This window comes from Gorilla gorilla, chromosome 8 (assembly GCF_029281585.2).
Source record: "Gorilla gorilla gorilla isolate KB3781 chromosome 8, NHGRI_mGorGor1-v2.1_pri, whole genome shotgun sequence".
NCBI lineage: Eukaryota > Metazoa > Chordata > Mammalia > Primates > Hominidae > Gorilla > Gorilla gorilla.
Window position 1 is genome coordinate 144,546,448 of NC_073232.2, and position 24,197 is coordinate 144,570,644.

The 24,197-nt window shown below is 62.2% G+C and overlaps 2 protein-coding genes across 8 annotated transcripts in view; one reads left to right on the plus strand and one right to left on the minus strand.

The window, feature by feature from the left end:
• Nucleotides 1-535: 535 nt before the first annotated feature.
• Nucleotides 536-19,219, plus strand: DPYSL4 (dihydropyrimidinase like 4). 3 transcript variants are annotated; one of them, XM_055354043.2, is made up of 14 exons: nucleotides 536-706; nucleotides 4,320-4,408; nucleotides 5,739-5,923; nucleotides 7,919-8,083; nucleotides 9,937-9,998; nucleotides 10,097-10,177; nucleotides 11,676-11,744; nucleotides 12,111-12,231; nucleotides 13,576-13,732; nucleotides 14,062-14,203; nucleotides 15,339-15,509; nucleotides 16,038-16,217; nucleotides 17,221-17,386; nucleotides 18,299-19,219. In XM_055354043.2, exons 1-14 carry the CDS (start codon nucleotides 668-670, stop codon nucleotides 18,388-18,390), a joined length of 1,719 nt encoding a protein of 572 aa, XP_055210018.1. In that variant the 5' UTR covers nucleotides 536-667; the 3' UTR covers nucleotides 18,391-19,219. The 3 variants fall into 3 exon arrangements, 2 of the variants coding, with proteins under 2 accessions (XP_055210018.1, XP_018891122.1); XM_019035577.4 differs by lacking the exon at nucleotides 536-706 and adding an exon at nucleotides 2,772-3,540; XR_010135330.1 differs by lacking the exons at nucleotides 17,221-17,386; nucleotides 18,299-19,219 and adding an exon at nucleotides 16,817-17,214 and having other exon boundaries at nucleotides 541-706; nucleotides 16,038-16,756.
• Nucleotides 19,220-19,326: 107 nt separating this feature from the next.
• STK32C (serine/threonine kinase 32C) overlaps nucleotides 19,327-24,197 on the minus strand; it is a 109,236-nt gene continuing 104,365 nt past the window's right edge. For 3 of the 5 annotated variants that reach the window (XM_055354045.2, XM_055354046.2, XM_063710589.1), the window contains exons 11-12: nucleotides 22,468-22,535; nucleotides 20,917-21,585 (exon numbers count right to left, since the gene is read on the minus strand). In XM_055354045.2, coding sequence (XP_055210020.2) covers nucleotides 21,444-21,585; nucleotides 22,468-22,535 — 210 coding nt within the window. In that variant the 3' untranslated portion in view covers nucleotides 20,917-21,443. Of the gene's footprint in view, nucleotides 19,698-20,916; nucleotides 21,586-22,467; nucleotides 22,536-22,732; nucleotides 22,803-24,197 lie in introns of those variants that run through there. The other 2 variants (XR_008669289.2, XM_055354047.2) reach the window with 2 other exon arrangements.

The window sequence follows — 24,197 nt, forward strand, 5'->3', positions numbered from 1 at the left end:
CGCTCTCTCTGTGTCTGTCCTATTCGGGCCCCTCCTCCTGCCCTCCGTCTCTCGCGGCCAGCGTGGAACAGCCTCGCGGGGTCACAGCCTGGCGCTCGGACCCTGGCCCGGGTCATCTGCGAAGGAGCCGGCTTTGGCCAAGGTGCCTTCCTGGACGGGTGCGGTTCCCAGAGCGTCGCGGCCCGGGGTTGACTGGCTCGGAATCCCGGGGCCTTGGGCGCCTCGCGTCTCCTGGGACCTGGGTTCCGCGCTGGAGGGCAGCGGGGGCGCGGGCGGGGCCTGGCAGGACGTGGCCGGACTCTCTCCCTCGTCTCCCCGGGGTGCAAACTCCGCACACATCAGCTGGAGCAGGTTGAAATCCCCACCCAGCGCTCGTCCGCGGGTCTGCGCGGGGGCCCGGGGTGCAGAGATCAGACCCTGCAGCGGTTCCAGCGTGGGGGGCTTTAAAGCGAAGGAGTGGCTGAGGGCGGGGGCGGGGCTGATGGGCGGGGTGAGGCGGGGCTTGTCGGGGGCGGGGCATGCCGGGGGCGGAGCCGGGGTGGGGGCGGGACCGGAACGGAGCCGTGCGGCCCCGCGCGCTCGCAGTCTGTCTCCCGCCGTCCCCACGCACGCGTCCCCCCGCCCGCCCCCGCTCGTGCCGCCCCTGCCAGAGACCCCCAGGAGCAGGATGTCCTTCCAGGGCAAGAAAAGCATCCCCCGGATCACGGTGAGCCCGGTCCCGCTTCGCCCGGCGCCCCCTGCCCGCCGCCCGGAGTGGGGCCTGGACGCGGGGCGGACCCTCCTGGTCTTGTGCGTGGGGGGGTCCCTGCCTTTGCGTCTGGCCCCTGTCCTGGCGCCCGCCCTTCCCTGCTCGGCTCCTTCGCGCCCCAGGGTCCGAGAGTCCCCGCTAGCGCCGCGCAGATCCCCTTACGGAGCGGGGCGCCCAGGCCCGGCCCGGCCCGGCCCGGCCCGGCCCTGCCCTGCCGGCTTCCGGGAGCCTCGGCTGCGCCCGGGGAGAACCCGGGGCCGGGCGGCCTGTCCCTCGGAGCGCTAGAGGCTCCTTCCTCCCACGGCGGTCGGGTGGGCGAGGCGGGCGGACGCGGCCCTTTGTTGGCTCGGGCTGGTCCGGGGCGCGGGGAGATGCCGTTCCCGGCGCAGCTCGTGGGTCGCCCGCCCCTTGGATGCACTGGCGCTGCGTCGGGAGCTCTTTGTCCGAGACAAAGCGATTTAGCCCCAGCCGCTCTGGTCGGAGTCCCTGGTGGCCCCGAACCCTTCCAGTAACCTGGGTTCAGCGACTCCAAGGAAAGCGAGCGGTCAAGGGCCACTGGCCGGGAACCCTGGCAGCCCCTGAACCTTCGAGAGCAGAGACCCCTCCCCAACACCCACACGCACCGGCGCGGGAGGTCCCGCTCTGCCAGAAACAAAGCCTCCCCACTCGGGCGGCGGGAGATGGGGGTGGGAGAAAGGAGGCTTCGGGACCCGGCAGGACCTGGGCGGGGGAGTCCATGGGGTCCCAGACCCGACTCTGGACTTGGCCTCGGTGGGAGGGCCGTGGGGTCTGACCTCTGGCATTAGCTCGAGCCGTGGGCTGTGGGCTTCACTCCCCCAGACGCTGAGCGAGGAAGGAGCCCTCCCCTCTCCAGATGGGAGGGGCTGCTGCCTCCAGAGGGTTCTGCCCGGCTGGGTCTGGTCTTGATGCAGGAGGTCTTGCCAGTCAGCTGGCATGTGGGGGTCGAGTTTGGGGGTGGCAGGAGGACCCCTTCCCAGGGGAGGTCAGGCAACCATGTCAGTGCGGAGGGGCAGCTGCTTCCCGGGAACTTTCACCTTCATCTGGATGAGTGCAGTAAGAAGAGCATGGCCCCACACCCCAGCTGCGTCTCCTCTGGGTTCCAAACCCAGTCTCAGTGTGGGTGCCTGAACACTTGGGCGCCTATGAGCAGAGAGCCCAGACCACACGTCTCCTCAAGCCTCCTTCTGCCCGGTTGCGTTTTCTAGGGCTTCCTTGAAAATGCATGGGTCCCCTGGGAGGGGTGGAAAGTGAAGAGGAGGGACAGCACCGGGAAGGCAGCCAGGGCCTGATGCGGCCACAGAGGCTCTGCAAATGCATGGTGGTGCCGGGTCAGGGCTGAGCCTGGCGCTCAGCTGGGACTGGGCAGGAGGAGGAGAGGTGCAGCGGCTGGGAACAGACAGCTCTGTAGACCAAGGGTCTACAACTTCTTCCACAACCGGCCCGAGAGTAAATGTTGTCAGCTTTGTGGACCACGCTGTTCCTGTCGCAGCTGCTTGGCCCTGCCAGGAAAGCAGTCCTGGACATTTAGGAAGTCAGTGGGCACCACTGTGTTCCAACAAAACTTTATCTGTGGATGCTGCAGTGTGAACTTCATAGAATTTTTGAGTCATGACATATTCTTGTTATTGTTTTCAGTGAATATACAAGAACTATTCTTAGCCTAGAGCTGTATGAAGACAGGTAGAGGGTTGGGTCTGGCCTGTGGCATAGTCTGCCAACCGTTTGTAGACTATGGGGTAGAGGTTGACAAGTCACTGGGATCCTGAAAATACAGCCCCACAGTTAGATGTCAGCAGTGAATCCTGGAATGGAGCTCCTAGATAATGAACTCCTTCTCATTCTGAGAGTTTTACCAAGTGTGCATTTCAGTTTAATGCTCTTGGCTTCAGACTGACGGTGTGTGAAGGCTGCAGCCCCAGGCTAGGGCCCTGGCCACCTATGGGTGGGCCCTGGAAACCCAGAGCAGGCAGCCGGACCTCCCTGTTAAATGCAGGCGGTCAGTCCTGCCTGGTCAGTTGCAGGGCGTGCTGAGGCACACGCCAGACGGTGGAGGGAAAAGCGTTGCCGAGTCCAACCCGTGGGCGTGTCCTTCTCCACCTCCTTTCACTCCTTTTTTGTGTTTCTCTCCCCCATTCTCCAATGAGGTCAGATCTTCACCTCTGACGGTCATGCAGAGTCCCATCAGTGACACCCTACTTTCTGCCTAATCTTCTGCTTCCCGGCCATCTGGTAGGATTCTTAGAAGTGGATTTATGACTGCCAAGCACTGGAGTCAATCCCTGTCTAACGCCACAGCTCTGTGCTGCTAGGGCTGACCCACAAAGAGTGGGCCTCACCAGCCTGACGCTCTGTGTCCCACTGGGAGTGCGTCCGAGCTGCACTGGAACCGAGGTCACCCCATCTCTTCCCCATCACCCCCATGGCCTCTTGGTCAGCAAGTCCTGCCCTCCTGACTCCCAGCCTCTCTGGAATCCACTCTCCTCCCGTCCCTTCCCATAGTCCTGTCCCAGAGCCCCTCATCTCACTCAGAAATCGCCCCAGCAATGATCCAGCTTCCACTGTTACATGTCACAATCTACTTTCTAACACAGCAGCCAAGGTGATCTCTTTAAAACATGAAACCAGGATTGAAACCTGCTTAAGGCCCCCAGTCAGGGGGCAGCCATGGAGTCCCCAGGCCTACATATCCTGCCCCTGCCAAGCTCTGGGCACCGACTTGCCTCTGGCACCACCACCCCACCAGAAGGTTCCAGCCCTCGGCCTCCTCCCAGGTCTGCTGATGGCAGCTCAAGCCCTTTCCTGCCCCAAGGCCAGGCTGCTTCCTGGCTGGAACGCTCGCCATGTCTGCCTTGCCCCTGTATCAGCCACCCTGGCCCCGGAGGTCCTTCTCCCAGCCCCTCTCTCATGGCCCTGCCATGGGCGCCCTCACTGTGCTCTGCGCATTCGTCACCGACTGTGATGATCTGTGCACGTGTGTTTTTGCTGCCGTTGGTCTTCCCTCAGTGGAAGGCAGCCTCCTGGGGTGGGGACCATGCCTGTGGGGGCGCTGTCTGCCTCCGCCTCCGCCTCCTGGCACCATCACCGGTCTGTAGTGTTTGGGTGGAACCAAAGTCCAGCTCCGTCCAGTCCCAGCCTCCTCCGCGTGGGTGGAAGACAGGGTGGAGGAGAGCAGGATCTCTGAGGCTGCACAGGAGGTCATGAGACAGCGTTTGCCTCCCACCTCAGGCTGGGGCTCCTCAATCCAGTGGTAAATTAGAAGATATAAATATGACCTGTGGCACTGCCACACTTTCACCAACACAGGCTTTGCCCTCAGCGAGGTCTGAGCAGCAGCTCTGGGGCGTGCGTGGCGCTTCCAGGGGCAACTGTTTTTGAGCGCCTGGTGCCACTTCTTGGGGAATAGTAAGCCGCTGCAGGCTTTTGTGCTCGTTTTTACGTCTAGAAATTTTGCCTGAATGTTTCAATCATAATTTCAGAGGAAGGAGTTGCACCAAGAGTGTTACTGAGTAACTCAGTTTGGAGAAAAATTACCCTTTGTTGTTCCCGATAGAGTGACCGCCTTCTGATCAGAGGTGGGAGGATCGTGAATGACGACCAGTCCTTTTACGCTGATGTGCACGTGGAAGACGGCTTGATAAAGTAAGTTTCTGCCGAAAATGAAAATACGTTCCCAGATCGTGTGTACACGCTGGTCACGTGGTATCCAGGCAGTTGAAAGTATGTTCCCAGCTCGTGTGTACACGCTGGTCACAGTATCCAGGCAGGTGAAAATAGTTCCCGGCTCGTGTGTACACACTGGTCACATGGTATCCAGGCAGGTGAAAATAGGTTCCCAGCTCGTGTGTACATGCTGGTCACGTGGTATCCAGGCAGTTGAAAGTATGTTCCCAGCTTGTGTGCACACACTGGTCACATGGTATCCAGGCAGGTGAAAATAGGTTCCCAGCTCATGTGTACAGGCTGGTCACGTGGTATCCAGGCAGTTGAAAGTATGTTCCCAGCTCGTGTGTACACGCTGGTCACGTGGTATCCAGGCAGGTGAAAATAGGTTCCCAGCTCGTGTGTACAGGCTGGTCACGTGGTATCCAGGCAGTTGAAAGTATGTTCCCAGCTCGTGTGTACACGCTGGTCACGTGGTATCCAGGCAGTTGAAAGTATGTTCCCAGCTTGTGTGCACACGCTGGTCACGTGGTATCCAGGCAGGTGAAAATAGTTCCCAGCTCGTGTGTACACGCTGGTCACGTGGTATCCAGGCACGTGAAAATAGTACCCAGCTCATGTGTACACGCTGGTCACGTGGTATCCAGGCAGGTGAAAATAGGTTCCCAGCTCGTGTGTACACGCTGGTCACGTGGTATCCAGGCAGTTGAAAGTATGTTCCCACCTCTTGTGTACACACTGGTCACATGGTATCCAGGCATTGACTTTTGGGTGAAATCCATGGGAGAGGTTTCTTCTTTTCTAAACCCATCCTTGGCAGCAGTAAGCTGGTGGCCACTGTCAGAGCCCCGGCCTTTGGTGAGGGCAGAGGTATGTCGGGTGGCTGTGGGGCGAAAGCAGGACACTAGCTTCCACGTTTCTTTGTTCATCACAGCACTTAGTATGGTGCCTGGCTCACAGCAGCTGCTTCCTAAATACTGGTGCCCACACCTATTAGCGCACCTGCTTCCGTTTGTTAAGCTGCTCCCTCCTCTAGTCAAAAAAGTAGCAACCAGGGACCTGAGTGGAAAACCACAGGGCGTGGCGTCTGCATGAGGCTGGACCCTGCAGTGACCGTCCTGAGCTGCGCTGAGTGATGCTTTGCTTCCTGGCACTCCTGAGGAGCTAGTCCACTGAGTGGCCGGCCGTGCTGGCCGTTTCCTCGGGGTCTGGAGCTCATGCAAACCCTTTAGCTCTGCTGCGTTGCTGGGAGCCCATCTGGGCTCTGACCTGGGCTCCCTGTAACCAGTGAAATCTCTGCTGCTTTCAGACAAATCGGAGAAAACCTCATCGTCCCTGGGGGCATCAAGACCATTGACGCCCATGGCCTGATGGTCCTTCCTGGTGGCGTTGACGTCCACACAAGGCTGCAGATGCCTGTCCTGGGCATGACCCCAGCTGACGACTTCTGTCAGGGCACCAAGGCAGCGCTAGCAGGAGGAACCACCATGATCTGTGAGTGTCTGGGTCTCCTCCTCTACAGGGGGCAGCCAGCATCTGCTGCCCCTCCCTCTGGCCAGGTGTGTGTGGGAGGAGGAGTGTCGCCTAAAGGTGCCTTTCTCAGCTGTCTGCCTTTATTGCATCTGTCTGAGAACCTGGAGTGCTTTTCTAATCCGTGTCTCTGGGTGTTTCTGCGTGGCCAGTGCTGGAATGCTCCTGGGATTTCCAGGACTGGAAATCAGTGACTGACGTGTGTCCACTTGTATTTCCCTGGGCACTAGTAGCCAGCCCGGAGTTGGGGGTTGGAAAACTCAAATGCCTTGGGCGAGGGGAGCGGTCATGCTTTCTGAAATGCCAGATACATGTTTGACCTTGAGCCACACGCCTCGGAAGCTTGATATCTGGAAGATTCTTGCTCATGTCAAGAAGAGTTAAGGATGGAGACTGTATTTTTAGAAAAAGATAAAAGCAATGCTCATTATTATTCCATCAAAAAATAACCAGAGTTGCTATTTCTGTAGTGCTGGCTGCGTGCCCGGCACGGGCTCTATCCTGACACCCATCGGCTCACATGCTCTCCTCCTAAAACCCTCTGAGCTCAGCCCAGCTGGGCTCAGCTAAGCCTAGTTTAACAGGCGGGTGAGGGGAGTCCGCCTGCCCACCACGAGCACGTGGCGAGCTCAGGAGGCAGGACAAGGCCTTAGAGCCTAGACCTTGACTGCACTGTGTGGCCTTGGGTGCCATTCACTCTGCGGCGTCGTCTGGCGCAGACATCACTGCTGTGGTTGAGAACGGGTCTGAGGAGCCTAGCTGAACCTGGTTCTATGGTTTTCTAGCTGTGTGACTCCAGATAAACTCAGCTGGCTTTTATAAGTCACACTTTGTTGATCTGTAAAACAGAACACTGGCCTCATGAGCTTGTGAGGTATGTGTGAGTTAATGCACGTCAGTTGCTTTGTGTCCCTGGCACACCGGGGAGGGCAGCTCTGAGGACCCTGAGACACCTCACAGGACATTTAGCCGTTACCAAATCACAGCTTGGTTTGGTTTACTCAGCCACAAAGGGAGGAAACACCAGCAGCAGCCCATCCTGCAGTCTGAGGAGACTGGCCACTGCTCGCACCCTTCAGGGGGCGGCCCAAGCCGGTCAGGACGTCTGCACAGTCGAGACCACCTGCCTCGTGCCAGTGCCAAGGCACCCGGCCAGCTGTGGGTCCCCGTGAAGACAGAGAAACACCACAGACACGAGGCTGGCCTCTGTCCTGCCTTTGTCTTCCTCGGCCTGCAGGCCCAGGCTGGCACTGTGGATGGCTGCAGGGAGGGTGGGTGCACACTTCATCCTGTTGGGATGAGTAGGGGCCCGAGGGAGGGCTGTGCTGGAGGAAGGCATCCCTGGTGGGTGCGCCCTCCTGTCCGACCACCTGGCTTGGAGCTGTCTCTGGCTGCACCAGGAGAGGCCAGTGAGCAGTGTTCGGGCCTTGGGTGTGTGGTTGGTGGGGCAGCAGCGTGATGGCTGTGTGCAGGGGGCAGGATGGCCCCTTTCAAGTCTTGTGGGGCACTCGGGAAACCAGCCCAGCTCCCACTGTTCTAGGAAGGCACCCAGAGGCGGGGCCCAGCACCTTAGACAGCGCACTGGCCCAGCCTGACCCTGGGGGTGCCTCACCCAGCCTGACAGGAGCTGGAGGCAGGGCAAACCCCCAACCTCCTGTGCTCCTCCAAGTGCGATGTGGGAGTGGGGATGGTTTGGGGTGGGGCTCTTCCTCTCTCCCCTCTCCCTTCTGTGCTCAGAGGGTGGCTGGGGGACTTGGGACAGAAGGTTCCTCTTTGAACAAAGCGATAGAACGGGTTTGTGGCAGCGTCATCCTCTCTCGGGGGCCGGTGGCCTCTGCTGTGTCTCCCTCAAATGGTCCTCTGGTCTCTTGGGAACATGAAACAGAATCTCCCATGGAGGAGGCAGAGGTGGGAACCAGGGACCAGTGGGGGAAGCTGCTGACCATGCTGCCTTCACAGTGGACCACGTCTTCCCCGACATGGGTGTGAGCCTGCTGGCGGCCTACGAGCAGTGGCGGGAGCGGGCGGACAGCGCGGCCTGCTGCGACTACTCCCTGCACGTGGACATCACCCGCTGGCACGAGAGCATCAAGGAGGAGCTGGAGGCCCTGGTCAAGGAGAAGGGTGAGGGCGGCTGGAGGGGCTGGAGGGTGGGCATGGAGCCTGGTGGAGGGGCCTCTGCCCTGACCCTGTGTTCTGCCGATGGTGCTGCTCTGCCCTGGGGGCTGGTGTCCAGGTTTGAGTGGAAGTTGGAGAAAAGTCATTTGAAGGCCCATCCCACCTTCAAAGGCTCTGGACCAAGAGGCCTTCTCTTTCCCAATCCGAGGGACCCATCCTGGAATTGTCCTCCCGATGAAAAGATGCAGCAGATCCGTCGTTTCTTAGAAAAGAGGCTGCCCAGGGTGGAAGAGCAGCAGTTCCCCAGTCTCCTAGCATCTGGGGATCCTTTCAGAGGGAGAGACCCTTTGAAATCCATAACTCTTTGTTGTCACCAGTGCTAAAACAGATCAGTGTATAAACAAGTTAACATTTTTCCCCACAAAAAACCCTGAAGCTAAAACCACATCAGAGTTTCATAGTGGGTTTGACAAGTGGCATATCTGATTATAGCCGATCTCTCCTAATCTGAGTCCGGCCCACAGCTTCCAGCCTGGAGGTGGGGGCGGGATGGGGTCCAAGCAAGCCCAGAAGCCTGTCAGGCCCTGGCACTCCCAGGGACGCCTGCTACCCGTTCCCTACAGACCTGAAGGAGGCAGGGGCATTTCTTCAAGGCCATTCCTCTGGGTTCCCATTCCCCAGAGGGTGACGGTCATCACATAGGTGCCCCTTGATGTCAGGACCCCTCACCTCCCTGCCCGGGGGCTGGTGGAGCCCGTCAATCCTCAGTCCCTGGGCCTCACTCCAGGCAGCTGCTCTGCCACCCATGCTGTTCTGTGAGTGGACTTGGGAGGCCTGTGGCCTCGTGTCTCAGAGCGGAGGTGGAAGCAGGGCCTGCACCTCCCCTCACCCTGTGTTGGCAGTGCTGGGGCCTCTGCTCCCCGAGCGCCATGCAGGAGTCGTCGGTCCTGTGCCCACGGGGTGGTGTTGCAGGGACAGCACTGCGCAACCCAAACATCACCTTCCTCAGACGCTCGGGGGCAGGCCTCGAACTCCAGGTCACATGCAGGTTGCTACCTGGAGGGATGGCTTGTGGGGCACAGGGTGACTCAGTTTCCCCAGTGTGCCTTAGCTTGTCACACTAGCACTTTCCACCCAGCGAGGAGGGGATGCCATGGGCTGGGTGGGCTTGAGTGATGGGAGGTTGGGATCTTGCCTCCAGGCCCAGGCCGGTCCCCACACAAGTTCCGAGTCCTGGGGGAGGTGGATGGGCTGTGGCTGCCCAGGAAACAGGAGAGCTCAGCCCTCTTCCTGTTTGGGCCCCAGCGTCAGAGGCAGCCCCTCGTCCTTCTGCTCATCCTAAGGGCCCAGCCCTGAGATCTGGGTGGTCCCACAAGCCTGCACTGTGAGCCAGGCATGGCAAGTGGGGCTCCAAGGCCCTGCAGGCAGGTGCTGGATGTGCTGGGCGGCCAGAATGCAGGTCCCCAGCACAGCGCAGCCCGGGCCGCACTTCCAGGAGGGACCCACTGGAACTGAGGCCGAGAGCCCAGGCACAGCGGCTCTTCCAGTAACGGGGGGTCTGCTGGATGGGTGTGAGGGGTTCTCACCTGGCATTTGCCGCTGGGTGGACAATCAGTTCCTAACCCGGAGCACAGGAGCAGGCAAGGAGGGCCTGGATGTAGCTGCCCCCGCCTCACTTCCCAGCTTGCTGGTGTGTGCGTGGAAGCGGGGGTCTGCTCGCAGGGCTGGCAAGCCCGCGACGGAAGCACTGCGGAGGTGGGGCCCAAGACCCCCAACCCTCCAGTGGGCAGGAGCAGCAGAGGCTCCTTGGGTTGTCTGACCGGTGATGGCTGAGCCTCTGACCCCTGCCTCTTCTCCAGGCGTGAACTCCTTCCTGGTCTTCATGGCATACAAGGACCGGTGCCAGTGCAGCGACAGCCAGGTAAGGGCAGGCGTGGGGAAGGGAGTGGGCGGGTGTATCCCAGGCCGCTGCTGGTGCAGGCACAGCCCCACCCAGGACGCCACCACTTCTCTTCCCAGATGTACGAGATCTTCAGCATCATCCGGGACCTGGGGGCCTTGGCCCAGGTGCACGCTGAGAACGGGGACATCGTGGAGGAGGTGCCGTGGGGCAGGGCTGCCGTGGGGCCGGGCTGCCGTGGGGCCGGGCTGCCGTGGGGCAGGGCTGCCGTGGGGCAGGGCTGCCGTGGGGCAGGGCTGCCGTGGGGCAGGTGCAGGGGCTGCCGTGGGGCGGCGCAGGGGCTGCCTGTGGGGCGGGGCAGGGGCTGCCTGTGGGGTGGGGCAGGGGCTGCCGTGGGGCAGGGCTGCCGTGGGGCAGGCGCAGGGGCTGCCTGTGGGGTGGGGCAGGGGTCTGAGGGTGACTTTCATGATACGCAGACATCAGCACAGAATCCCACAAAACCTTGAGGGAGGGTCGTAGCTTACCCCGAGTCAAAGGTCAACCAGTGAGTTAGAGAGACTGGGGGCGGGTGGGGAGCTTTGAGGCCATAAAACAGCTTGTCCTTGATCAACACTTCTTATCCAAAATACCTCAAAAGCAAAGTGTCAGCCCCAGGGATCGAGGCCCCTCCTGTGGAGCGGGGTACCCTCTGGGGGTTGGGTTACCACCTTCCTTCCAGCCAAGGGCACCCATGTTGACAGGGCCACATCCTTCAGACACATCCCATTGGGCTGGGGAGGGCCTGAGCCCGCGTGCAGTGGTGCCAACCCCCCAGGCCCTTGGGGCTGAGGCAGCCTGGCCCCTAAGCCCCTGGGCCCTGCACCTTGTTTTCCCCTCTAGCAGAGGCACCCACAGGTACAGATGGAGTTCAGAGCGTGGGCCACCCCATACTCGTGGGACCTCAGTGGGGGTCACCACACAGGACACACCTCCCTGACACTGCAAACCTACAGTGAGACTTCCTGGGACGGGATGGGCTCTGCCCACCTCCTGAGCTCTACAGGAAGGTGGTGGCACTCGGGCAGGGGCAGGTGGGGGGTCCCCAGTGTCCTCGTCCACCCGTCCAGCTGTGAGGGCATCGGGGCATCACAGACACTTCTGTGGACCAAGGCCAGGCCCCGGCTGCACCGTCAGGAGGTTGTCCTGGGTCTAGGGATGCTCCACATAGAGAGGGAGGGAGCCTCAGTATTGGGGCTGCTGCTTCTGGCCGGTACCATGTCTTCCCTGACACGAGCGGACGCTGTAGTGCAAATCTGCACGGAAAGGCAGTGCTGGAGGAAGGAGTGGTCGTCCACTCCTGACCTGCAGAGCCCTCCCTGCCTGTGCACACCCCCACACATGCCCCCGCTGGGAGAGGCAGCGTGATGGGCATAGTGGTGGGGGGGTGGGGTCTTGGTGCCATCAGTCAGGAGCCCTGCAGCCTTGGGGGAGCCACTTTCCCCTATCAGAGCTGTCCCCTCCTTGGTAACTCAGGGAGCAGGAATCGCACCTCTCCAAGCTCCTCTGCCCTCTATTCTGAGTGTTCTGTGGCTGGGAAATTCTGGGAGGCCTGGGGGTCCAGGACCACTTGGGGAATGGGGCCTCCTAGCCTTGGGCTTAGCATCCAAGGCCCAGGCTCCCTTCAGGGCTTGGAGCGAGGCATCCTGTTGGTTTCTTTAGGAGCAGAAGCGGTTGCTGGAGTTCGGCATCACTGGCCCCGAGGGCCACGTGCTCAGCCACCCCGAGGAGGTAAGATCCCAGGGCACCACAGCACACCCGAGCCAACTCCGCCCAGACCACTGCTGCCTGGGGCTGTGCTGACCCTGGCCCTGGGCTCCTGGCCCTGCCACTGTGCTCGCCCCGACCTCATCTGGGAGGCGTGAATCCTCCCTGTGCCAGGCACTTGTCCTCCATCCCCCCACAACCCTACAGCCTGTACCTGGGGCCCAGAAGATGGCGTGAGCAGGCCCAGGCACTGAGCCCGAGGCTGGGTCACTCCTACTAGGCTGCCCTGAGCCTGGCATCCCATGGGTGACACTGGGCATCCCCATTGCCCACACTGGTCTGGAGTCCCAGGGCCCTCGTGTGGCCTCATCCCTCTCATCTCGTCCCCAGGTGGAGGCTGAGGCAGTGTACCGAGCTGTCACCATCGCCAAGCAGGCCAACTGCCCGCTGTACGTCACCAAGGTGATGAGCAAGGGGGCGGCCGACGCCATCGCCCAGGCCAAGCGCAGAGGTGAGCACCCAGCCCCGCCTCTGATGCCGAGGGGCCATGGTCTCGGCCTCCTGGGTGCAGCCCTGGGGAGATGCAGGTTCCCTGAGTCCCTGCATCGGGGCGGGGCACTGGACCCTGAGTCCCTGCATCGGAGCAGGGGCTGGACCTGAGTTTCCAGCCTCACTGGAGCAGCAGCTGCTCACCAGGGGCCCTGAGGCAAAACATGGGGACGCTCATCCCATTTCCAGTGGGGGTGGGTGTGGGGAGAATGGAATGATGAGGAGTGTCTCCAAGAGAGAATTCCAGTTCCAACAAGGAGGCCCCCCCCTTACTTTGCTGTGTCCAGAGCCGGGGTGCTACCTGCCCACAGAATGCCAGCCAGCTGGAGCCTGGCACTGCAGAGAGCCTCAGGCCTGGGGGTGGGGGTGCCACCCAGAGCTGTGACTGGCAGCGGCTTGACTGTGGTGTCCCCCAGAGGCTACTGGGCTCAGAGGGTCCATAGAGCCCCAGCAATCACTGGGGCTGGAGAGGGCCAAGGATCCAGGCACAGAACCCAGGTGACGGGTAAATGAGGGGGCGTCCCCTAGGCAGCCTCTGGATCTGGTCTGGTTTCCCCTCCTCCTGCTGTCCCCACTGAGTCCTGAGAGACCTCGTTTTCTGGGCCTGCCTGGGGCTGTGCAGGTCCCTGGGCAGGGTGGGGGGCGGGGTGGGGGTGGTGGTGGGTGGTGCCCTTCTGTGTTTCCTGCATCGAGGGTTGAAACTCAAACCCACTCAGTTAACTGGGAAAAGGACTCTGAGGCGTGCAGGTGAATGGGGGTCTGCAGGGGTGAGGCCTGGGCCTCACTCAGGACACCAAGCAGCCTCGGGGCAGCAGGCCAGGCTCTTCTCAGGGTTACCCCACCCGCCAGGCTCTTCTCGGGGGGTACCGCACCCCACCTGGGAGCATTTCTCCCCCACCCACTGGTGGGAGCTGCCTCAGCTGTGAGCTGGAACCCTGGTGAGGCCATGGCCAGGGCACCCCCGGCCAGTCAGCCGCCATGTAGTTCACTGTGCCTCGCAGCCCACAGGCACGCCCTGGCCCCGCTGGAGTGCCCAGGGTCCTGGGGTGGGGTGTGCGCAGAGAGAGGACTTGGCGTCCGCAGGCCAGACTCCCTTTCCCAGAAGGACCCCCAGGGCCAACCACGTCTGCCCGGGACCCAGGCCTCTGCCCCACCTCTTGCCCAGGGCCAGGGACTCTAGACTGGGCACAAGCTGTCCCAGGCAAGGAAAGTGAGGGGCAGTTGTGGGTGTCAGCAGCAGCAGTTCTCGGGGCCCCAGGGGGTGCAGGTGGCCGGCGGGGCACCTCTCATGGGCCTCGTGCTGCAGGGGTGGTCGTGTTTGGGGAGCCCATCACCGCCAGCCTGGGCACCGATGGTTCACACTACTGGAGCAAGAACTGGGCCAAGGCCGCAGCCTTTGTCACATCACCCCCTGTCAACCCAGACCCCACCACGGCAGACCACCTCACCTGCTTGTTGTCCAGGTAAGCAGCCGCTCCAGGTGGCCCCAGGTTAGCCGCCCGCTGCACACCCTGCCAAGGCCGTGGCCCTGACACCCCAGGCCTCTCCCACAGCTCCCATAGGGCAGCCCAGACAGTGGCGGGTGGGGAAGTCTGAGCCCTTTGGTCCCAGCGGGGGCTCCCCTGGCAGGAACCAGTCCCCGCTCCCCTGCACAGAGGCGCCAGCTCTGCCCAGCGAGAGCCGCTCAGATGATCTCTAGCCCCTGCAGCTGTGCTGGCCAAGGGGGCTAGAGCTGACCTGGCCTCTGCCAGCTCAGGAAGGCCAGGACCCTCTGACCCTGGCTTGTTTCCAGCGGGGACCTCCAGGTGACAGGCAGCGCCCACTGCACCTTCACCACTGCCCAGAAGGCTGTGGGCAAGGACAACTTCACGCTGATCCCCGAGGGCACCAACGGCATTGAGGAGCGCATGTCGGTGGTCTGGGAAAAATGTGTGGTGAGCACAGACCTGGGCGGGGCACGCCATCTGGGGAGCGGCTGTGGGCGGGATTCTGATGGCTGGTCAGAAGGGAGCCCATCTAACCAGTGCACACTCGTGAAACAGATCAGAGCACACGGGCTCCGGGGTGGCGGATCCCCCACCCAGGGCGCCTCAGACACGTGGTTCTGGCCCCTCCAGATGAGACTCCAACAGCAACAGGGGCAGCTGGTAGCCCCCCACCCCCCAGCAGACTCTAGTGTTGCCCGGACACTGTTTGCCCAGGGGTCAGCATGGGGTCTCCACGCTGTGATGTTAGTGCTCCCCTGCGATGCCCTCACAACCTGTCGCACACCGCCCTGTCCTGCGCCCTCCTGCATCCTCAGCCCACTGCCCTGTCCCGCGCCCTCCCGCATCCTCAGCCCACCGCCCTCCCGCATCCTCAGCCCACCGCCCTCCCGCATCCTCAGCCCACCGCCCTCCCGCATCCTCAGCCCACCGCCCTCCCGCATCCTCAGCCCACCGCCCTCCCGCATCCTCAGCCCACCGCCCTGTCCCGCGCCCTCCCGCATCCTCAGCCCCACCTCCCCGGGCAACTGAGCTCTTCCCCTCAGCTGCTCCTGCCTCCCCAGCCTCCAGGGCTCCCCAAGGAGACTGTGACGTCTTTCAGGGGACACAGGTGTTGCCATTGAAGCTCCACTCTCGGTGAACCTTCGTGGAAGCTTTACCCACAAAGTGAATGCAGAAAGCCTTCGCCCAGGAAGGGACAGACCAGCAGGCATCACTGAGATGGGCTCCCTGACTCACCAGTGCAGCCTGGCAGGCGTTCTTACCCCGAGTGTTGCCATGGCGAGGGCCGTGGCTGGAGCCCTGTCCTGATCTTGGCTGCCTGGGTGGCACTCTAGTGCCCGCCTTCACGGGGGCCTGGTATCCATCTTTGTGGGGTCCCAGCGGCCCAGCATCCGACCTGGCAGGGGCCCCGTGTCCTGCTGTCCAACCTTGTGGAGGGCCTGGTGGTCCAGCGTCTGTCCTCACGGGGGCCTGGTGGCCTGGCATCCATCCTTGTGGGGTCCTGGTGGCCCAGTGTCTGTCCTCGTGCAAGCCCCACCCCAACCCCACCCGTTGCCCTCAGCTCAGCCTTCTTGTTCCCCAGGCCTCTGGGAAGATGGACGAGAATGAGTTCGTCGCGGTGACCAGTACAAATGCTGCCAAAATCTTCAATTTTTACCCAAGGAAGGGGCGAGTGGCTGTGGGCTCTGACGCTGACCTGGTCATATGGAACCCCAAGGCCACCAAGATCATCTCTGCCAAGACCCACAATCTGGTAAGGGAAGGCAGCTGTAAGTCAGGGTTGGCTTTTGTGGGGCCGGGACCCCAGGGCAGCCTTCCCAGGAGAGGCGCAGGACAGAGGCCCACGTGGCAGCAGCAGTGGCCTCAGCCATCCCAGGGCCGTCCACACAGCCTGTCCCAGGCCAGACACTGAAATGGGCCCTGTACACGTCACCTCGCTGCGTGGCCCCTGCATCTGTGGTCCCCTTGTGCCGTGGAGGAGGCTGGGGCAGAGCGGTGCCGTGTGCACCTGCCTAGCCAAGGGAGAAGTGACCCTCTCTGCCTGCCCACGCCTGTCCCCTTTGTCCTGGAGAGAGACGGGACTCAGAAACAAGGTCCGTAGGCCGAGGGGGGCATTCCTCCCGAGTTCCAACCCCTCAGTTCCAGCATCTTGCTAGGAGCTCGGTGTAGGCACACCAGGCCTGCTCCACGCTGGGCAGCCACAGTGCTCCAGCGGCTCAACGCGGATGGGACTGTTGGGCCCCAGCGTGGAGGCACTGGACCCTCGGGCCTCTCTCCCCAGAACGTGGAGTACAACATCTTCGAGGGAGTGGAGTGCCGGGGAGCGCCTGCCGTAGTCATAAGTCAGGGCCGAGTGGTGCTGGAGGACGGGAAGATGTTTGTCACCCCCGGGGCGGGCCGCTTCGTCCCTCGGAAAACATTCCCGGACTTCGTCTACAAGAGGATCAAAGCTCGCAACAGGGTAGGGCTGCACCCGCAAGGGTGTTGTGCAGGTAGGCGCTGAGTTCTGGGCCCAGAACACACCCCTGGTCAACCTGGCCCGGCCCCCCGAGGGGTCAGGAAGACAGAGCGGGACCGCTGCTTGCCCAGGGCCCTGGTGGGTCTAAGTGGAGCAGAGCCTGCTCCCGGAAGATGGCAGGGGAGGCCCCCATGGCACTGGGCCCTTCAGGCCCTGGATCAGCTCTGCAAATGCCTGTGAATGGCAGCTGGGTCCCATCTGAGTCATCCACGGTTGTTAGAGAAAATACAGATATAAAGTGAGCAGAAATCTAGCTCCCCACGGGAGCTGCCCAGTTGGACCTCAGTGTGGGTCCTTCTGGGATTCCCCATGGACAGATGTGCACGCTGATTTCTGGACTGGGGCGTGTGCTCCTCTCCACATGGGCTCTCAGGAGCTCAGCCACGGGAGCCCCTCCCTGTGGCCGTCCAGTGTCTTACTGTGGTGACACCGCGCTTGCCCGGCATCATCCGTGTCTGACGCCGTGTCTGACGGTGCAGCAGGTGTGGTCCTGCCCAGACCACCAGGCGCTTCGGCATCATCCGTGTCTGACGGTGCAGCAGGTGTGGTCTGCCCAGACCACCAGGCGCTTCACACATGCACCGGGACGCTCGCAGTGGCGTCTGTGCACAAACAAGTGCACGTGGGGCCTCGGAGGGAGGTTGAGGCATGTGCGCCTGTGTTGGTAGGACTGAGGGGAGGGACGTTTGCACACACATGTAGATGGGACCGCAGGCGGGCATTATACACGTATGGGGAGGACTGCAAGGAGGGAGGCGTGTGTGAACTTGGGTTGAGCACCCCCCCAGGGCAGCCCCAAATTCCTGAAGCTGGCATTGGAGAGGCGCAGAGCAGGCCCAGCCCTCCAGCTGCCCATGCTCAGCCCCTCATGCCCCATCTCTGGCCCCACAGCTGCCCAGGCTCAGCCCCTCATGCCCTGTCTCTGCCCCCACCACCCCCCCGGCAGCTGGCGGAGATCCACGGTGTGCCCCGTGGGCTGTATGACGGGCCCGTCCACGAGGTGATGGTGCCTGCCAAGCCAGGGAGTGGCGCTCAGGCCCGCGCGTCCTGCCCAGGCAAGATCTCAGTCCCTCCTGTGCGCAACCTACATCAGTCGGGGTTCAGCCTATCTGGTGAGTTGGGCCTGGGGCACCAGTGGGGATGAGGGGCTCTGCCGGAGCATCCGGGGCCTCAGGTACCAGGGCCCAGCCTGTGCCCAGAGGGGCTGCACACGGAAGGCACCCAGCTGGGGACTGGGGCAGGAGATGCTGCTGGGGGTGTTGTGGGGGCCAAGGGCTGAGCCCAGTTAGGGAGGCCCCTCCTGCCCGCTGTCTGCCCAGGGCAGCTGTGATGAACCCTCACCTTCAAGAGAGTGGCACTGGGGTGGGGCTGTCACATGGAGCCCAGGAGTGAGCATGGATCCAGCCTCAGGGGAGGTGGGAGGCCTTGACGAGGATCTCAGGATCATGTGGAATCCAGGTCCCCACCCAGCCGGCCCCAGAACCAAGCGTGAGGCACAAGGGAGGGTCTGAGCTGTGTCCTGGGGCCTAGAGGGATATACAGGAATGCCTGGGAGGGCTCAGGCTGCCAGGGTCCGGCCTCTGGCGTCGCTTCTGGTGCATTCTCCGGACCCGGGAAGGTGACAGCAAAGCCCTGCTCACCTCCTGGGGACTCAGGCCTGGGGGCAGGTCCCTGAGAACCCGGCACTGTCTGGGAGGCCAGGGGCAGCCTTTCATCACCCGCAACCCACAGTAGGGACGAGGCAGGACTGGCCTGGGCTCCTCTCAGGACAGGAAGGGCTTCCTGCAGGGTCAGCCTGGAGCCCACAGTCCCCGCAGGTTTCATGATCTCCTGGGCAGCCTCGCCTGCACCCCGGGCCTCAGGGATGGGAGTCCTGCCGGGCACCTGGTCTGTTTGGCCTTCTGGTGGTGGCAGGTGTGTGGGGGCTCTGCAGTCCTGGCCCCACTGACTCTGCCTCACGCCTTGAATAGAAGGGCCCCTGCCCCTGCCTCATTCTCCCCTGCCCATCTGTGCCCTTTCTTCAGGGTCTCAGGCTGATGACCACATCGCCCGACGCACAGCACAGAAGATCATGGCACCACCTGGCGGCCGCTCCAACATCACCTCTCTCTCCTAGACGCCCCGGACCGGCCCTGTGAGCCGTGCTGGCCCCACCCGAGGCCGTGGGAGCCCCAGGGCACTCGCCCCCCTCCTTAGCATTTTCTTTTGTAGAAGTTTCTCGAAGGTGCTTGGCGGTCTTGCCTTCCCCCTCCCCACAGGCTCTCCTTGTGGGGTCCCAGGTCCTGCTGCCAAGAGCCCCTCAAGAGAAGGGCTGAACCTGGGGAGATGTCACTGCCAGGGTGAGGTGGCGCCACATGGCAGGGACAATGCCGGCAGTCTGAGCCCAGGCACCCCAGTGCCCGCTGGGCCCAGCCTGGGGACAGGGAACCTGTCGGGCTCACAGTGTGGGAGCAGCTGGACACCAGGCTTCTTGGTGAACCGGCGAGGGGCCGAGTCCCGCGTGGTGGGCGTTTGCCGCCGCCTCCCCACCACCAGTCACTGCCTCGCAGAGCCCCACACTCCCACAGCCGCTCCTCAGAGGCCTGTGCCCATCGCAGGCCTGGGAGGAAAGTGGGCGCAGAGCCCTCCTGCTCACACAGCTGCTGAGACTTCAGGGACCCATCAGAACTTGGTGCAGCACAGCCCCGCCCGTGGAGGGTCCCTTTTACGCACCCCAAGGCCCACACCTAAGCTTTCGTGTAGCCCTCATCCAGGGAAGTTTTGCAATCCTTTAGGAAGACACTGTCCTCTTATTACAGATTGTGTATTTCCGTAGGCTTCTTAGTAGCAGCTTTGTACACTGAGGACACTGTAGCCAGGAACCTGTGCATGCCACCCACCGCCTGGACAGGCAGTCATCCTGCCTCTGATGTGAATCAGGCCCATTAAAGACGTCTGGGTTTGAAGCCGCCTGTGCATGGAAGGCCGCGTCTCCTCTCCCCAACGCCGTCTCTGCACAGGTGGGGCCCGGCTGGCTGTGGGCTGGTCCGGCTCCTCCTGCAGCCGCAGCTCTTCTCCCCTCAATGGCAGGGAGGAGCTCACCCTCTCACAGGGAAGAGGGCCGGCAGGGCAGCCGACATCCAGGGCGGGGCAGAGGGTCCCCCCGCCCACATTCTCACCGGACAGCCCGAGCCACCCTAGAAGGCGGGGGAGCATGCACGGGAGCGTGTGGAAGTGAAGCACACACCGCCGCCACCCGGGTGGGTGCTGCCCACAGACGCAGGCCCAGCACTCAAGGCCGGGCAGCTGTGAGGTTCTGACCCGAGCCCCCGGTGTGTGGCTGCGGTGCTGGTGTGCTCTGTGTCTCATAAAGGGTGCGTGGACGTTCCCAGACGGTTGTCCTCATCCCAAGAGCGGGGCCTGGTCGCAGTCACTGGGCACTCACTGTTGAGCAGAGAGCCAGGGACACCTTGTGCCGCCAGTTCTCTGGCCCCCGCCCATGCACCGATGGTCAGAGAATTTCCTGCCGTGGTCTCCGGGGACCACAGACAGGCTCATCTCTGACCCTGGGCTTCTTATAAAGCTGTGCAGCTCCCAGGCAGCGGCCCTGGAGGAGGCCGTGGGCCCTCAGCATTTCCTTCCCGGGGCTCCCTCTGGCCCAGATGTGGGAGCTGATGTCCCCCACACCAGCATCTCCCACTCTGCCCCAGTGTGGGGGGGTGGCGATCAAGGGAACCAGACAGCACCCACACCTCACCAGTGTCTTGAAGAAGGACAAGGTGCACCACCCTGCCATGTTCCCCAAACGCACTTATTCAAACCCCCACACCTGTCCTTGCCCCGAGCCTGTCTCTGACATCGCCAGACTTCCACCAAGTACACGGCGCCTCTGGGCCCTTGCAGAGACCGGGCCACCCTTCCTGGTGGTGATTTGGGTGCCGTGTCCCCCATGTGAGCTGCTGAGGGCTGGAAGGCTAGTTTCTGCCATGATTCAGAGGACAGGGGTGGGTGGGGGACGGGAAGCTGCATTCTATCCCCTCGGACTTCTGACTGCTCGTGGCATGGCCGGTTCTTCCCCAAATGTTCTTTGGCCGTTGTCATCTCCATCTCGCAGCCCAGCCAAGGACGGGAGGGCCCTGTTTGCCAGGGGTGCAGTGGGGCTCATGGACACAGGTCTAGGCACATGTCCACTATGGCGGCTGTCCTGGGAGGGGCACAGACCCGCCGCACCCATTTCCCCAGAGGAAACCAGCACAGGCCTGTCTGGAGCGCTGGGCTGACGGGCTGAGCCCATCCTCCTCCAGCAAGACCAGAGAGAAGCACACAGGCCGTTTACCCAGTTAGTTACAGTTCCAACGACAGAACCACCCAACCGCAGTGAGAGGGATGTGTCCCTTTATGGAGGGCCAAGCACTGCCCGACACTGCGGTGGCTCCACTGTGCACGGTGCTGTCCTGGGCTCCTCCGCCTCCAGGACCGTCTCTGCCTTCCACAGCCTTACGGCTCCAGGGCCACGGAGACAGGCACCCGCCCCAAAGCCATGGTCCGGGAGCTCTGCCCTGGGGAGCTGCCCACCCCACTGGCTGCCCCAAGTCCAGGCCAACCAGAAACGGCAGGCACGGGCCTGACAGCCAGGCAGACACAGGACGTACGCAGAACATGCAACATCGAGCGGTTCTCACGTTGTAATTCTCAGAGGTGGAAACTATACAGAAATTACTGGAGCAGTTTGAATCTCTAGAAAACATTCACCTCCCCACCCACTACCCCAACCCACGCCCTTGACCTCCAAGAACTGTGCCGAGCCTGGGGCACCCGCGGCCTGCACTGCAAGGGTCACCTTGTGAGGAGGGCTGTGCACAGCCTCCGGGCTGAGCGGGGACAAAGACTCCTGTCCCATCCATGGCCCCAGCTCCCCGTGAGCGGTAAGAGGACGCCCAGCAGCGCTTCCTCCATCTAGGCGGGTCTCGGGGGCCCACAGGAAATGCCCTCCACAGGTGTCCCCTGCACTCACAGCCTCTTGTCCCCTGCACCACCACAAGCCTGAGGTGTGAAATGTGTCCGGGGCACTGTGGGCACCGCCAGCCAGGCTGGGTGGGAACGTGAATGCCAGGCCTCGGCCCATGGCCCTCCCTCTGGCAGCCGAGTCTTCAAAGCAGCTCAAGGGCTGAGGACCACGGGCATCCCGGCCTAGCCGCTCCCGGCCGAGGGGCAAATGGGGCCGCACATGGGCAGGGCGGAGCGTTCCGCCTCGTCCTCCACAGGCTCCGCAGCATCCCTGGACTCAGGGGCAGGGAGAGGCTCGCTCGGGAGGTCCTGGCTCCTCTTCAGCCTGGGGTGGCAGGAACACACGGAGGGCGTTACGCCCCCACCTCCCTGGCCTCACGGTCCCATGACCTGCCCACGGGCTCATGGGATAGGCCATGGCGTGGATGCCCAAACGTGGGCCACAGGCTGGGTGTCTGCTGGAGAGGCCATGCTCCCGACACACTGGCAGGGAGCCTGGGGACGGGTGGGGGCACGTGAGCATGCTGGCAAGGCTCGGCGTGTTTCCAGCCAGAAGCCGAAAAGCCTGACTGTGCAGGTGCCATAGGTCAGTGACTTGGGAATGAGGCTTGGCTAAGCCTCATTCTTCACCCGGTCGTCTGATCCCCAGGCTGCCAGTTAGTGCCCTCAGCCGTCTGCACGCGCCGCCCTGCACGTCCCGCCCATAAGAGCTCAGACCCACCTCCTCCAGGAGGCCCTCCTTGCCCTGTGCGGGCAGAGGGGGCATCCATCCTCCCTTGGGCCCCACCGTGGCAGCTGCTGCTATTTCTGGCCTGCCTTGCCTGCTGCCAGTCATCTGTGCCCTTTCTGTCCCCTAGGGCCTGACATTCAGGAAAGGTCTGCTGAGAGACTGAGGGCGTGCCTGGGTGGGGGAGTTGACGTGGCTCTGATGGGGCCTCCTAGGAAGTCACCACCCCTCATCTGGGCAAATGATGTGTCTCTCCCCAGAAGATTCCAGCCACGGGCCCCGCGTGGAGCGCAAACATGCCAGAGCCTGGCAGGGGCCTCCCGCCGCTCCCCTCCATAGCTGCTGCTCAGAGTCCCCAAAGAGAGCGGGGCCACGCACCCCAGGCCCACAGGTGCCAGCTCACGTGGCCAAGAAAACCTTAACCTTAGCCCCATTTTCCTCCTCTCTGCCACCACGCCCACCCACCCCCAACACACTCACTTTTCTCTGTTAAAAATCACGAAGTCTTGCTGGATGGCATCGAGGCAGTCTTGAAGATAGTCATTCTCCTGTGGACGCAAAGGCACACGTGAGTGTGGGGGACGCTGTCCAGGTTCCGCCCACGTCCCCTCAAGTGAGTGTCTGGGCATCCCCATCGGGCCTCCACCTGTGGCTTTCTTTGGATGATGGCCTCTGGGCTATTGAAGTGCCCCGGCCCTCCAGCAGCCAGACTGCCCGGGAGCTCGCATCTCTGCGGGTGACTCACCCAAGCCCGAGGATGCCAAGGCCCAGCTCCCTTGCCTCTGGGTGGATGGCTTGGACTTGCTCCGTGGGGCCTGCAGGACCAGGCAGAAGCTGTTCTCTGCGGGACTTTGCTGGAAACCACTCCCTTGCCAGGCCTTTCCCGTCTCGTACCGGGTTCTCCCAGCCCCTCATCACAGCACACACACACCCGTCCCAGGCCTGCTTCTGGGGCCCTGCCCAGAGAATCCTGGAACCAGGGCTGTCTTAGAAGCAAGCCCTCAGGACAAGCTTGTGGACTGAGGCTGCCCCTGGCAGGACCCACCCTTACTGGTGTGTGATGGGCAGGCAGGACTACTTCCTTCAGGCAGCAGGACCACTTCCCAGGACGCAGGGGTCGGGGGAGGGCGTGGGTGGGGTGGAGGGAGTGCTGGCCACTCAGCGCTGGCATGGTGTGGGGAAAGCATCATTATGGTGACCGTGAACTTGGATGGTGACGTTGGTCACTACCAACGCGTGAGCAAATGACAGACCCAGATGAGCCAAGTCACAGTGAAAAGTGCAGGGAGTCGCAGGCCTCGGGTGGCATTAAAAGGGCCCCCACCTCCTGCAGCTGAGGCCAGAGGATGCCCACTTGTGAGGACCACAGAACCTCAGATCCATAGGAAATCACCCACGTCACAGCCAAGGCCCTGGGAGGGAGGGAGCTGGGCTCTGAAGGTCAGAGGGGATGTGTGAGTGGGTACACACCAGAACGCTCACCCCTAACTAGACATACAAAAGGTACAGCAAAACCCAGTGTTACCATCTTACGGGACCACCCCCCCATGCGACTGGCCAGTGACGGAAGCATCGTCATGCAGTGCGTGACAACAGTCTGCGTTCACCCGAGACGGACAACAGCATGCTTTCACGGCCCCAGCCAGGGCTAAGGGGACTCTTCCCTGTCACAGTGTCGTCTGTGCCTCGAACACCTGGACACTCTTGCCTGCTATCCATGGATCCTATTTTTGGTCTCGCTCTGTCACCCAGACTAGAGTGCAGTGGCGTGATCTTGGCTCACTGCCAACTCTGCCTCCCAGGTTCAAGTGATTCTCCTGCCTCAGCCTCCCAAGTAGCTGGGATTACAGGTGCCCACCACCATACCCAGCTAATTTTTGTAGAGACGGGGTTTCACCATGTTGGCCACGCCAGTCTTGAACTCCTGACCTCAGGTGCTCCACCTGCTTCGGCCTCCCAAAGTGCTGAGATTACAGGCGTGAGCCACCATGCCTGGCCCTGTGGATCCTATTAATGCTGATTGCCAAGTGGCAAGTCCTCTGGACACCATGTAAACCCACGAACAGAGTGTGGGAGATGCAGAAGGCTGTTCTCCGATGAACGTTTCAGGGATTTGCTGACGTGCGTCACACTCGGACGCGCCCGCCAAGATAAAGGACAAGCCGTCTCACCTTGCGCCTCTTCCCACGAGAAGGAAGCATAGGGCTCAA